At 43.6% G+C, this 15,469-nt stretch overlaps 1 protein-coding gene across 2 annotated transcripts in view; it reads right to left on the reverse strand.

Annotated features, from left to right (window-relative positions):
- LOC126100488 (fatty acyl-CoA reductase 1-like) overlaps nt 1-15,469 on the reverse strand; it is a 149,382-nt gene that overhangs the window by 78,160 nt on the left and 55,753 nt on the right. For both annotated transcript variants that reach the window (XM_049911096.1, XM_049911095.1), the window contains exon 4: nt 10,291-10,436. In XM_049911096.1, the coding sequence (XP_049767053.1) occupies nt 10,291-10,436 (146 nt within the window). The remainder of the gene's footprint in view (nt 1-10,290; nt 10,437-15,469) is intronic.

Consider the following 15,469-nt stretch of genomic DNA (forward strand, 5'->3'; position numbering starts at 1 on the left):
AATTTACAATTTCTTAGACGTAAGTTAATGTTGCTGTGACTGTGTGCAGTTCGAACTTTTATATATGAGCTGGGAGTGGATTTCGGTCAGTCCTGCGCAGGCAGCAAAAAATTTGTCAAACATTCAAGATTTTTCCGCTCGTAGATAAACGAGTGGAGGCGCAATGTCCAAGTCCGATGCTTGTACACTTTTTTCAATTACTCAGTAACTACAGAGAGCACAAACATTCTTTTTTCACAGGTTGTCCTTACAAGAAATTACCTTTTCCGCGTTAAAGGTACAATCATGCGTTAGTTGCTTCCAGAGCTTAGCCATTTAAATTAATTATTTTACTCAATCTACATTCTGACTACAACGACGCCAGATCAGATATCAAAACAAGCTAACAGAAACTAAATTTCTCTATATTTACAACACTTTTCTAGCAGTGCTTTGAGAATCTATACAAAAGAGAAAAAACTTCAGAAGTTACAGCTCTCCAGAACATTCTATTGACTCAGAATCTGCCACATAAATAAATGAAATGTTTGAGTTTCTCTTTAAGGTTGTGACGCAAACATTCATAAAGAGTTAATGTGATTGTTTCCTTGGAACATTATGTATATTCTCCTTTCATAGCTAAACTTGGCATTCACTGTGCAAAACTGCGTTTCTGGTCTATGGACATGCTTTTTTCTTAGTAATTATCCACCTTTGTAACATGGTCCTTTGCCAGCCAGAGGTCACCAAATTCTGAATGTTCTTTGTTATAAATTTTAATCTCTTATGATACAGAAACAAATAATGAAAATAATCGGCAACTGAAAGGTATAGAATTTTGATGGGGCACAGTAGCAACCAGTCACCATTTAGTTTTAGTTTACTTTAGTAAAAGGACACCAAGTGTTTTGATTTGCAAAGCGATTTATTTCCACGTGCTATAAGCTGGTCAAAACACATACTGAACCAAAATATTCTGCGTGTCATCCAACAAAGTTAAATAACAATCGAGGTCGCAGTGAGTGTATGTGTGAACATTATGAACAACGTAAGTATTATCCGTTCGAGAGAGACGATAAGAACAAATGTCTCTGGTAGTCATTTCACGGCATCTCAGTTTTACACCGACGTCCACACGTTTGGAAAAACACGCAAACCGTCTGAAGATGAATGTATAAATTCTAAACGGGTAACGGTGCTTATTTAATATGTAAAAAAACACAAACTGTGCCTGGTTCCTGCTATGTAACATCAACAATCTGTACAGCTTAACCGCCACGATTCTCATATGCAAGCAATGTTGTTATTGGACAAAACAGCAAACACGCACAAAATCGAGGAAAACAAATTCCTGACAACAACATGTTGCTGACAGTTCGTTTATCATCGAAGCTTGTGAATATAATTTCACCATGTGAAAGTAGCGGCTAACTCAGATGAATTTCATTCAAAAGTTGTTGCCGACTGAAAAGTATGAGGAACAACCATTTACATGCTGTTATATTTCTATAGTCTAATGCTTCCCACAACGGAAGGAAAGAATAAGAGAAACGCCAGGAAAATACAAAACTGTTGACAAAAAATATTGAGAATATCGCTAACTCCGTAGTTAACGCTCGACCGTGTAGTCAGCATTGACCTGAGATTCATTTAGGAACTGATAATGCCAGTGGTGGTAGATCTTTTTTTGTTACCAATATGTGAAATATTAAATTGCGAATTCAATTAAATATTTTCACATTAAACTGCGGTAAGTCGCCCACAGAGAAGTATAAAAATTAATGATACTACGTTACTATATCCAGAATGATATCAGCGCACACTCCGCTGCAGAGTGAAAATCTCATTCTGGAAACATCCCCCAGGCTGTGGCTAAGCCATGTCTCCGCAGTATCCTTTCTTTCAGGAGTGCTAGTTGTGCTAGTCTCGCAGGAGAGCTTCTGTAAAGTTAGGAAGGTAGGAGACGAGATACTGGGAGAAGTAAAGCTGTGAGGACCGGGCGTGAGTCGTGCTTCGGTAGCTCAGATGGTAGAGCACTTGCCCGCGAAAGGCAAAGGTCCCGAGTTCGAGTCTCGGTCGGGCACACGGTTTTAATCTGCTAGGAAGTTTCTTTACGTTACTATATGTTATACGTAACAAGGACCACACACGAAGCGTACGATAATTTAAACGGACGGATCGTGGCGAAAGATCTATTAGAAAGTTCTTGGAAGTTCTGCCTACACGTAAAATCAGTTAAAGAGTCATAATATTACTATAAATCTCTTCTGGACGAGGTTTGGTGTCGAAACTGAAGACAGCAGACAGAAAGCAGAAATAATTAAAATCCGCATACAGGAAACTGCTGGTAGGACCAGCGATCTGACGGTTCCGCACAAACGCAACTACGAGTATAGGCAGGTCAGCTGGAAATTTTGATGAGTGGATCTGCGAGTATCAAAATATGTGACATAAATGGTCATGTCTTTTGACTGCACTGACGTACAACCTTCAATTTCTTACATCGCCAGGGGATCATAGACCGTAGTATTTTATATAAATGTCAACTTCATACATCTATCTGTTCGTAAGAAAAAGGGTCTTAAAACACTGAGAGACAGACAGACAACAAACTGATGCTATTACGGTTCTGCATCTCATATTAAGAGTTTAGCGATTGCTTACCAATATTTAGTACCTTATACATAAAACTATAGAAAATATTACTACCAGTTAGTTAAAAGTCCAACAACTTACTCCCAACTACTTAATGATACCTGGTGCTAATGAAGCATATAAGCATTTATGATGCCGTCTTGTCGACAATTTCTTGTCAGTATTTAAAACGCCGGCCGCGGTGGTCTAGCGGTTCTGGCGCTGCAGTCCGGAACCGCGGGACTGCTACGGTCGCAGGTTCGAATCCTGCCTCGGGCATGGGTGTGTGTGATGTCCTTAGGTTAGTTAGGTTTAAGTAGTTCTAAGTTCTAGGGGACTTATGACCTAAGATGTTGAGTCCCATAGTGCTCAGAGCCATTTGAACCATTTTTTTGAGTATTTAAAAATAAACAAAGTTTAACCTTGTGTTGGAACTGTATAATGCCGGTTTTAGGAGCACGACACATACATCCACTGATCAGACAGAACATTATAACCACCGACCTAATTGCCGCTATGTCTATCTTCGGCATGGATAACAGCGGCGACGCGTCGTGGCATGGATGCAATGAGTCCTTGGTAGGTGGTTGGGGGGAGCTGGCACCACAACGCACCAAATTCCCGTAAATTATGGGCGAGGGGGGGAGGGAGGCGATGAGCTCTGACGCCATGTTCAATCACAGCCCAGATGTGTTACATTAGGTTCACATCTGGCAAGTTAGGGGACCAGAACATCAATTCGAACTCATTTCTGAGTTCCTTGAACCATTCCATCCCTCCTGGCCTTGTCACATGGCGCATTATCTAGCTGAAAAACGCCACTCCCTCCGGTAAACATGATCGTCATTAAGGGGGTGTACGTGGTCTGCAACCAGTGTAGGATACTCCTTGGCCGTCACTCTACTCTACCCATGGATACCCATGTGAATGATCCCCAAAGCATAATGGAACCGCCACCAGCTTGTATCCGTCCCGCAGTATAGGTGCCAAGGAGCTCTTCCCCTGGAAGACGACGGCTTCGCGCCCTCCCTACGGCATGATGAAAAAGGCATCGCGATTCACCAGACCATGCAACGCTCTGCCACTGCGCCAACGTCCAGTGCCGATGGTCGCGTGCTCATTCCAGGCTCAGTTGCCAATGTCGTGATGTTAACATTGGGACATGCATGGGTCGTTGGCTGCGGAAGCCCATTGTTAGGAGTGCTCTGTGCATGGTATCTTCAGACACGCCCGTACTGTGCCCAGCATTAAAATCTGACGTTATTCCCCCCACAATTCGCTGCCTGTCCTGTTTTACCAGAACTGCTCAGCCTACGACATTCGACATTTGTAATAGGGTTTGGAAACGCAACCCCCCGACGTTTGCACGTGGTTTCGCCATGTGTTGAAGACACTCACCAAAGCACTCCTTGAACACCCAACAAGTAGGCTGCTTCAGTAATGCTCGTGCCGAGCCTCCGGGCCATCACAATCTGCCCTCGCTCATATTCAGATAAATCGCGCGCCTTCCCCATTCTGCACACGGACAGCATGCCCAATGATACTACACGCACCGTGTTTGTGTCGGTCTAGCAGTCATTCCTTGCCACACTGCTATCGCCTGGACAGGTTTATATCGGTACCAGGTCGGTGGTCATAATTTTCTGGTTGATCAGTGTATTTCCTCATACACGTATGCAAGTTACGAGCACTTGGTTCCCATTTTGTTTACGGAGTACTGATTTTCTCTAAGGTTAACTATCCACTAATGCTCGAAGCTTCGACAACCGTTAGGATATATTTTAGCCACCAGTGCACAAAATAGTGTCTATTATTGTGACTCCGTCCAAGTTCCAGTCCAAGTGAGGCAGAGCTCTTTCGTTTATAGGTTAATGAAGACTTCAGGTTTTGAAAAAAACTTCCGATTTCGCAGAGGGTACTATATTTCGCAATCAACCTAACTGTGCTCATTTGCGCAGTTCTGAGCAGGTTACATAACTGCACCAGGTTCCACTGACTTCTTCTAACAGTCAGGTCCGCCTCTTTGGTGTATTCATGCTCGAAGGACCACTGAAACACACTATAAAGGATTCCCTTACAACGAAAACGCCATCTTTGTGAAAAATACCAGTTTCAGAACTAATTGCAATTAGGGGAGGCAAAAATTACGAACAATATTTATATGTCGTGGAATTACTACTGTCTGTTCCGAACATTTCGTCCGCCCTCGAGACACACATAAATCACAATCCCGTACAACGTTTTGTCCGAATGGACGATTTTTCAATTTTCCTCCTCCGGTACTTGAACAGAAACTTCTCAGTGGCAACTTACAGCGCAGAGGTTATAGGAATGGGCTGCAATCACGTGTTTTACATTTTGTGCAGAGGAGTGTGTGTTCGTTCTAATCATTCTCATCGCATTTTCAATTTATGTGAATTGCATATATGGAACACCACACTCCCTTTTAAAGACGCTGTGCGGTTTTTGTCTCTAATTTTTTACTCCAAACTATCCTGGTTACCATACATGAAGGACCTGAACGCAAGGTTCAGCAAGACGCTGAAAATTTTGATGTGTGTCAGCCACAGGTCTTGGGGAGCGGACAGGGCGCATCTGCTCCAGTTTCACTGGGCTTTCGTGCGATCACGGATGGTCTATGGGTGCACAGAGTACGGGTCAGCGAGGCCTTCATACATGAAGATCATTGACGCTGTACACCAATGTGGGATCAGGGCACTTTTACAAGGCCAGGCCTATACCCAGCGTCGTACTGAGGCTGGGGAACCACCACTTACCATATGGCGGCAGCTTCCGATGGTGTATTACGTGCGTCAGTTCCTCGCTACTCCCGCTTCCCCAGCATACCACACCTTCGCTCGTCCCGCTATGGAGCGCCTCTTTACGAATTATCCACGGGTAACGAGGCTGTTTGTTACCTGGCAAAGTGTGTCTTGGAAGTCCCTTGGTGTAGGACATACACAGACTCAAATACGGGGCTTTAACATACTGCAGGTGCATAGAATATTTTAGATTTAGTGCAGTACAGGAGAGGTTGCACTCATGCATATGTTTTTAATTCATAATTTACGGCTTCTTAAATAAGCACCACAACTCTGTAATTGTATTTACAGATGGATCTAAACAGGGGGACTCGGTTGGTTGCTTTGTCATTTTCCCTGATTGTGTCCTTAAGATTCGGTTGGGCTAAGACTTTACTGTCGTTGATGCAGGAATATAAGTGATATTGCGAGCACTGGAGCAGATGAGGCGTGTGTCGATGTTAAATTACTTGTCTTTTCCAATCCCTGAGTGCCCCTCACTCTCCCCAACGCATGTATCTAGCAGATAAAGTCTCCCTCTTCCAGCTGCAAAGACTAGGGTTAGAGGTGTCTTTCCTCTGGGTGCCAAGACGCACGTGTATTGTGGAGAAAGATGTTGAAACCACGGAGGCATGTCACGATCCTCAGTAGGTTCGGTGTGCCATCCCCCTTCATGCTATCGCCTCGCTGTTGTGATACGCAGTCATGAGACGATGGGAGCATGAGTGATTGGAGGTGACAGACAATAAGTAGTAAAGCACACAACACAACGCGGATGTGCTGTACCTCCTTCTAGCCATGCAGGCGGGATGAAGTCCTCCTTATTCGTCTTCGCATAGGCGTCAGCCCTATGGCACATGGTTTCTTGCTGAACAGAGACGCCCCCACCCCCTCTCTCCGACAAGTGGCGCTTGTGGCGTACAGATCACTGTGCGCCACATTTTAATAGACTATGTTTTATTTTTAGGCCAGAGGACAGCGGCAGATTTGGCGACAAATGTGAATGTATAAATGTCACTGTCAGTAGAGCAACCATTCTGGATCCCAAAGTGCTAAAATCACCATTGTTTCCAAGGTGACATACTGCTCTAGAATACATCACCTTCTCAAAAAATTTGGAGAATGACGTCAACAGTGAAACAATTCGGTAGTTATTGACATCTCTCTTATCACCTGTCTTAAAGCAGAGTTCAACAACGGCACATATTTCAGTCGCCATGGAAAACTGCAGCGTGTGCGTGAAGCAAATGCCGTCAGTAGGAGAAATGATGCAGAGGAAGCATATTCTGTAACAACAGGTACCAGGCTTTCGTGATGGATCCGAAGAACAGTTGAGAGGTGGCATGAGCCCTCTCTCATATTTCTATCTTACGATTTTCCTCTCTAATTGCATGCGGTGGAAAGTTGCTATTCCTTCACACGCGGACTTCCCACGCAGCGTCTCTCGTCACCCGGGTGGTCCAGTGACAGGCGGGCTCTGCTGATTTTGAAAGGGTAAGCCGACGGGTGTGAGGGAGTCGAGTGAATGCTTTCCAGACGCCGACATTGTACAATAGCGGCAGACACGCTCGCGGCTGGGCTAGAGGTTCCGTTACTTCGCAAAAACTTAGCGAAAAAACTTTATGGCGGGCTACCAGCGAGGCGTGGGAATGACTTGTGTACCCAGGCAGTTGTGGCAGGCAAATTCCCGCGCTTTCTGCAAAATCGTAACTGTGATTGGCTTACTCAGGGCATAGCTCCGTGACGTAGCAAAATCGGCGCAGAAATTGGCGCCAAGAATCTCCATTGGTGGAATGGTAGTGCTCCGGCAATAGAGTGGAATTTTCCGCCGGTTTTCGAGTTGCTGATTGGAATGGTTAACCACGGCCACTGTCGTGGGGGCGGGAATGTTCTAATATACTGTTATTTGATTGTAACTGTTTAACGAAGTTGCTGAAGTTTCGACTTCAACGTAACTTTCCGAGTACAGTTGGCAATTGAGCGTTCTGCGTACAAGCGGCCTATGTTGTCGGTCTTGGGCAGTTTTGGCTAAAGTTGACTGTATCGGAGTTACTGTGTGACTTCGCTTGTGAAAATCAATCACTGTACTGTCAGTGATTGTGTGGCGAGCCTTCTTCGTCTCCCTCAGAGGCGCATTTGTATTGATAGGAAGTCTTTAGTCTGGAACAACCAGACCAGGACAATTTGTTTCGGGCTGTACTCGCGACATTATCATCACCACGACGGGACGTCGAAGCAACCAGCCATCGCTCACAGTACGCCAGATCGTGTCCTTGCAGCTAAGAAGACAGCTTGGTAATGTACGTCCGCAGCACCGGCAAAGCAGGCATTTTTGCTAGGCGATAATCAGAGCTCAGCAGAGCGCGCCTGTTCGTCTTTTCTAACTTTGTTCTATCTTGGGTGTTCATTGTCTGAGTTCTCACTAATGTAGCAGCAATTAATGTTGGGTTAGCTGTGTGTCTCTCTGAAGATTTGAGTTGCAAGGAATTGGCTCCACATACCACTTCGTCATAAACGTCACAATCTAGTTTAGGGACAACTTCACCTTCACAGCGTTTATTTGAGTATCCAATTTGAGCCAATTTGATGTATTGTAAATGTTTCATGTGTTTTTGTTTATTATTTTGCGTTTAGTCTTAATAAATCATATTGTTATTTTGGACAGAACTTTCATTCTGTTAATCGGTAGAGCAACCCTATCATTTCTCACTACGTTAATGAAACCTTCCTTTATTTAACTTATTTATCAAATTAAACTATTTGAGGTGCCAAACTCTTTTCTACTCCACTTGCAGGGTTGATTACAGTCAGTTCGCGTATCTTTTTAATCCATGTGCAACAGCAAAAGTCGGAGTTAGAATAGGGGGGGCTTAGAGCATCATTTACATATGTAGATTCTAGAAGAATTTAGTGTTAAATACACTGCTAGCCCCGGCACCTCGCACAGTCAATACATCATCGCCGAGGCGGATTTTAGCGTCCAGACAATGACTGGCCTCGAATCTCCGAAAGCTCTCTTTTCGACCTCGCTCTTCTTACTGGTGACCCCGGATCCGAGTTGAACAGGAAGATGTACGAGTACGACATCATTTACCTCGCTGCCTGTAAAGTCACAGCGGAAGACCTTCCTGTCGAACGCGGTAAGCCGCGACGCTTTTTGTGGCATGAGACTGGCCACCTCGCAAGACACTGCAGCTTTCCACCTGGCTGCTTCAAGTGCGCACGCTCTCACCGGAGTGCGGACTTCCAGCTGAAGGAAGGGCCGACGCCTTGAAATTTGTCAACTGTGAAGGCCCACTTGTCACCGTTGACTGAGCTGCAGCGCCTTCAAATGCGCCGCTGAAAGGCAAGGGGGCATCACGTCCACCTCTCGGCGGAAATGCTATGCCAACAAGGGAATCTTCCCATCGCTCCCCCCTCAGATTTAGATTTAGTGGTAAGATGGCACAGTGGATAACCCGTCAAAAACTGAACACGGATCAAGTATGATAACAGGAAAAACGTGAATTGAACTGTAAAAAAAAAAGCAAAACAGAAACAGCGAACGGTCGAAGGACAAGAAGGGCAATCGAGCAACAGCGTCGTGGTTAAGTAGTCACGGCGTGTGGACTGCCATGCGAGTAAGCCTTGTTCAGATCTCTCTCGTGCAATTTATTTACTTATTTATTTTCACAACATAATAAACTGTCCGTCCGGCCATTGAAACTTTTGTTCTCATTCTGTAGTATTGGCAGTTGTCAAACTACACGCTGATTGTAGAATATAAGTCATGTGGTAAGAATAAAATGGTTCAAATGGCTCTGAGCACTATGAGACTTAACATCTGAGGTCATCAGTCCCCTAGAACTTAGAACTACTTAAACCTAACTAACCTAAGGACATCACACACATCCATGCCCGATGCAGGATTCGAACCTGCGACCGTAGCGGTCGCGTAGTTCCAGACTGTAGTGCCTAGAACCGCTCGGCCACTCCGGCCGGCTGGTAAGAATACGTTACCGTCGCAAGTAAACGTGATCAATTGTGAGAGCTGGCGAATACGACATAGACGTCTCACAGAAATGAAAACAACAAATAGACGGGTGTGAATTACGTTGCAACAAAGGAATTCAAGAGTCGAAACTTCCAAAACGGAAAGCAACTTCAAAAACGTTAAAAACACATGCGTTTTGACAGAGAACTGAGAAACTGTGTGATTGTGAAAGAGGTGCGTTTATTTGTTGCAGCTTATGTGACAAACTATTATGTTGTCATCGTCTCCTTGGCAGTGATCACATTCACATTCATATGAACACCTAAACCGGACAAGGAGGCATATCTCACTCGCTTACCATGCGTACAAATTAAGTGCGTTGGTAAGAAATTTCTGTCATATGGCACACGTACTGTCACTAATGCCGTGTTTGACACACCAGACGCGTTTCTCTGTGGAGGATTGGGTTGACTTTTCGCCTTGTCGACAAACGTTTGCGATTCCCATTCGAAAGCCACTTCCATTCGGCTGCTAATAGAGTAGTTGTGCAGAATCAACTGTCATTATAAGTCCCTTCCCTACGCCTCGCTGTTGCAAACGGACGTTACACCACGACACAGACACAAATTTGAATACAGCGAACAGCGGAAAACGGAAAAAGAGAAAATAACATGAGGGGTGTTGGACACGTCTCGCCCGCATGGCAGTCCCACACTGTGATCACTTAACCATGACGTCGTTGGTCTCTTAGGTTGCTCTATATTGCACTTAGATCGTTCACTGTTTTCTTTTAACATTTCAGTACACCTTCATGTTTTCGTGCTTGATCTGTAAACATGTAGTGACTGTGTGTAAGGTATAGCTTAAGAGGAAAAGAGAGAAATGATCATGGCATAGGCTTACTTCGGCGTTAAAGCTGCTAGAAGATCGTCGTCCATCCATGAAACTATATCCATTATCTTTTCTGGGTCTGCTTTTGCCGGGTACAGCCTCTCTTCAAGCACTGGCTGGTCCGAATGACAGAAGGAGGTTGATACATACATAAATACCTGGAACAAAGAAGGTTGAACGTCCCTGGTTAGGAACATCTATTGCAGTAGTTATGTGTAGAAGAATAAGTTAATTTCTGACAGGAAAGATCATCGAACTAGAATACTCTGTTAACATGGGCGTAGTAAAATATCATTGCAAATCTCGGGAGAAATAAATCAGTAAGTTAACATATTTTCATTCAATAATGTCACATGGGATAATGTTCTCGGGTAACTCCTCTTTAAGTAAGAAAGCCTTCATCGCTCATAAACGGGCTATAAGAATAATATGTGGCATTGACTCGCATCATCTTGTAGATACGTGCTTCAGGAGTTGGGCGGCTTCACGGTATGTTTATTCATGAAGTTTGTGGTAAATAATCCACCACAGTTCAAAAGGAACAATGATGTACATAATTACAATAGCAGAAGAAAAAATGACATACATTACTCTACCTTAAGTTTGTCTTTAGCATTAAAACGGGGTGCAAAACCCTGCAACAAAAATATTTGATCACTTACCCAGTGATATAAAATTTCTAACAGACAGAAAAGTAAAAGTTGAAAACAAACTGAACAATTTTACAGACTTCGATCTTATTGCATCGACGTAGGCCTTCAGCTGATGATATGTATGAGAAAGACTAACATCACAGCTGTATTTTTAGAACTTTTTTATTTATCACACGACTAGTTTCAGCGGCACTTTAGCGCCATCCTCAGGCTCCACAATTGCCAAAAGAGTATTTGATTTCCTTGGCGCATTTACGGTGGGATCCTTGACACGTGGGCTAGCTTTCGTCAGGAGTCCACACTAGAGTCACTCACGACACACCCTTACAGCTTTAGTTAAGCTACTATCAGGTGATACAGGTGCCACCATGTCGTAATATATCTAATTATTTAGCTGTGTATATCGTGACCCGTTGGTTGAACTATTTAGCATAGCCCTAAGGTCTATAGGTCCGATCCCCGGTGACTTACAGAAAAGTGAAGCTCACAATAAAATTATGCAAATTTAAGAAGAACATTGCAATACAATAGATAACGTGTTATTGAAAGAAAAGTACTAGGAGTGATCCAACTGAACACCACACCTCACACTGATATATTAACGAAGGTGCGTATCTAACTTCAAATGAAAGTAGCAACCACTGTAACAATTTGGTTTATTATCATTACACATCAAACAAATGAATTTCCTATTGACCTAAGCATGAAACGTTTAATGAGTGGACCAAAGATTGTAATTACGAATTATAGCCTTGACACAGGGACACATAAAATCACAGAATGAAACTATGTCATTGACACGGCCAGTGACTGTAAAAACGATGAGTCGTTTAAGGAAAGAGTCTGGGAAAGTAAGTGCGAACACTAGGAGATTCGTAAAGCGCATGATGATAGCAGTTATCTGGACGCAATTGTTAAAACTGTGTAATTACACCCAGATGTAGGTCAACTCGCCTCATGTACCCCTCAGCTCAGTAACTGAATCGTCATCTCATGCTTACTACTGTTAAACAGTGTAAGTGTGGAAGACAGCAGCAGTAACGGCTGGAAATTCTACGTCCAGTTCAAGTACTGTATTTTGCTCCAAGTTGGAGACTTCCCTCTATGCAGTTCTCTGCAATTACCTGAAGGAAGTATTTTCTCCTTGGCAGCAATTGTGGTCTGACTTTGCTTTTCGAATCGTGGCTGGTTCTACCAGCGCAGGAATCTCACCAGTCAATTGCAGCAAACATGAGTCCTGACCAATAATAATTTCATAAATAAGTTTAACAAATTTCTTCTCTCACAGATGGTCTGATGTGGGAAGGTTTCTAAACCCGGTCAACCAAAGTGCTTGCAGTTAGACACACAGTAGAAAGCGTGCCTTCTGCTGAAACAATTATTGTGAGCTAATCAGTCTCTGTCACTCGGATTTAAGTGAACATTCCTTGTGGCATGGCCGTGGATAACGGCGGCTCCTACTGAGTTTTACTTCTGGCTTTTCAGATTTTTATCTCTCTGAAAAGGATTCTACCTAACGTCTCACACAGTGCTGCTTTTATGAAATGCAGGCCGTCCCAGCATGTCTGCTGCGCGGAGATGGGAAACAGCAAATTCCTTGTCCTCCAACTGCTCGGAAGGAAGGAAGAAAGATTGGGTTTAACGTCCCGTCGACATCGAGATAATTAGAAACGGAGCACAAGGTCAGATAGTGTCAAGGGTGGGGAAGGAAGTCGGCCGTGTCCTTTCAAAGGAACTATCCAGGCATTTGCCTGGAGCGTTTTAGGGAAATCATGGAAAACCTAAATCTGGAAGGCCAGACGGGAGTTTGAACAGTCGTTCTCCCGAATGCGGTATTCATCAAATACGTTGCGAATGGTCTGCAGTACATCTCTCGTTTAATTTGAGGATGCAAGCATTGCATCTTATTGTGGGACAAACAGAATTCAGCAACTGTTTAGTGTAGTTTGTAAGAGGTAAACCTACTCTTCAGACAAAAACTGACTTTCGGGTTCTCTACAAGAGGGACAGGGCTGTGGCAAGAAGAGTAGCAATCAGGTTCATCAGTACACACACACACACACACACACACATACACACACACACACACACACACACACACACACATACACACATACACACACAATCACACAAGAGCAGGGAATTATACTTCTCTTAAAACCTAACGGCCAATTAGTATGTACTCCAGAGTTGTCTTGTCTCTGTGTGCCACCTTCAATTCAGAAAAGACTGATATTCTGTCTTTGTACCCAGTCGGTGCTAGATTCAATGGACCCTCAAACAGAATGTCTCAATATTACACCCAGGCACAAATTGTCCGTATTGTTGTTCTATAAAGGTACAGATCACACCTGGCTCACTTGCTCGCGATACTGATCTAACTGTTTAAGGAACACTTGGTGATCACTGGCGTTCGATTATTTTACCAAAGGAAAATGTAAATTCCGGTACAAGAAGGGGAAGAGTTGGCATTTTACACCCAGGATAATGTAGAATGTCGTAACAGTATTACTATATGGAAAATAATACTCAAAATTAAAATTACCGAATGTTCTTGGATAGAAGCAGTGTCCAACATTGTACAGACTCCAGTTCCACGGTATACTGATCACCACATATGCTGCACCCTCATCATCTGACTCTGGCAGGTGGTGTGTTGGTGTTAGCCAAATTAAGCCGATTCTTTGATAAACACTGCAGCCAATTTACATATGTGAAATAACATTGTGGCACTTAATTTAAAGGTCCATCGTACCATGCATCAAGTGGGAACAATGACTGAACGACTGTTGAGTTTTGTCTTCATACGCGATAAGTGAGCCACACATGGTCTGTACTGTTCTAGAACAAATCTTTACGTATTTTGGCAAATAATGCAGACGATTTTCTACTTCTTTATAGGACAGATTTTACATCTGCAGAAATATCAAAATACAGACATTGCCAAGAGTGCCTTAATCTGTTAGTTACCTCTGTAGTGCCATTAAGTGAACCGCATGTGTTCTGTACAGTTGTAGAACAATACTACAGTCAATTTGGCCTCGTCTCAACAGACCTCGGAGGGCCCAACGATACTGACCGACCGCCGTATCCTCCTCAGCCGATTGCTGTAACTGGATGCTGATGTGGAGGGGCATGTGCTCAGCACACTGCTCTCCTGGCCTTTGTCAGTTTTTGTGACCGGAACTACCACTTCTCTTGGCCTTAGACGGGCTGAGTACAGCCCATTTGCCAACTGCGCTCAGCAGACTTGGATGGTCACAAGGACTAGCCAAGTATGACAGATGTCAACTTCGGTAATCTCACGGGAACCAGTGTTATCATTCTGGGAAGGCTGTTGGCTAAGTACAGACAATTTATAGGTGGAAATAATGTGATTTTTAATTTGTGGGCCAGAGGTGTCTTGTACTAAGTGGTAACAAAGACTGAACCTGGCCGGCTGGAGTGGCTGTGCGGTTCTAAGCGCTACAGTCTGGAGCCGAGCGACCGCTACGGTCGCAGGTTCGAATCCTGCCTCGGGCTTGGATGTGTGTGATGTCCTTATGTTAGTTAGGTTTAATTAGTTCTAAGTTCTAGGGGACTGATGACCTCAGATGTTAAGTCGCATAGTACTCAGAGCCATTTGAACCATTTTTGAAATGAACCTGTATTTTTATGCCAAGTGGGGTAGTGGGAACAAAAAAGTCTGCAATGCATACTGATCGTTTCGTTTCTAATGGTGGTAAATATTGGACTGTTAATGGAAGAACAAAATGTGTGTTTGTGTATCTTGTGTGTGTGTCTATCCATGTGTGTGTGCATGCGCATATGCATGTGCATGTGAATGTGCATGTGAATGCTAACTATTAAAACAAGATAGCAGCCCAGGAGTACATACTAATTGGAATTCCATTTTTTATGGTGGTAAAATACTGGTTGGTGATTGGAAGAGGAAAAGGTGGTTGTGTGTGAGATAGTGTGTGTATGTGCTGATGAAGCTGTGAGGTTTCTGACAAAAGTATCCCACCACCACTCTTGGTCCCACAGAGCTGCCTCTGAATGTATGGAACCATGTGATAAGGGAACCATACCAAAGAGTGTGCAGTTAAGTAATAACCGTAAATATCTGGGTTATTATCAACAGGAAAGCAAAATAATTTTAGGTTTATATTTGTTAACCCAAAATCTACGTGTTCAGAAAATTATACCAATGGAGAGCTAATAATTTTTGAGCTTTTAAAAAATAAAAAAGACCAGAAATGCGCACTTTTTCATTCACGTGCGGTTAGGAGTGCGCAAAACATGCCCCAGATGTCACAAATGAACGCAATATCACCCTCTAATGAAGAGCACTGTTCATGCCATCATCTACCACACTTAATGCACTGTATACAATCATCTGGGTACGCCAAAATCTATGTTCTCTTCTCACAGCTTCCAGTATTTCCTTAAAGCAGACTGCTTCGCACTAGGAGCAGCGGCAATCTTTGTTTGCTTTCTCCATTTTCAATTCGTTATCTGGCCTTACTGAGCAGCTCTTCAGTTTAGATGAGCTCTCT

This window comes from Schistocerca cancellata, chromosome 9, assembly GCF_023864275.1.
Source record: "Schistocerca cancellata isolate TAMUIC-IGC-003103 chromosome 9, iqSchCanc2.1, whole genome shotgun sequence".
Taxonomy (NCBI): domain Eukaryota; kingdom Metazoa; phylum Arthropoda; class Insecta; order Orthoptera; family Acrididae; genus Schistocerca; species Schistocerca cancellata.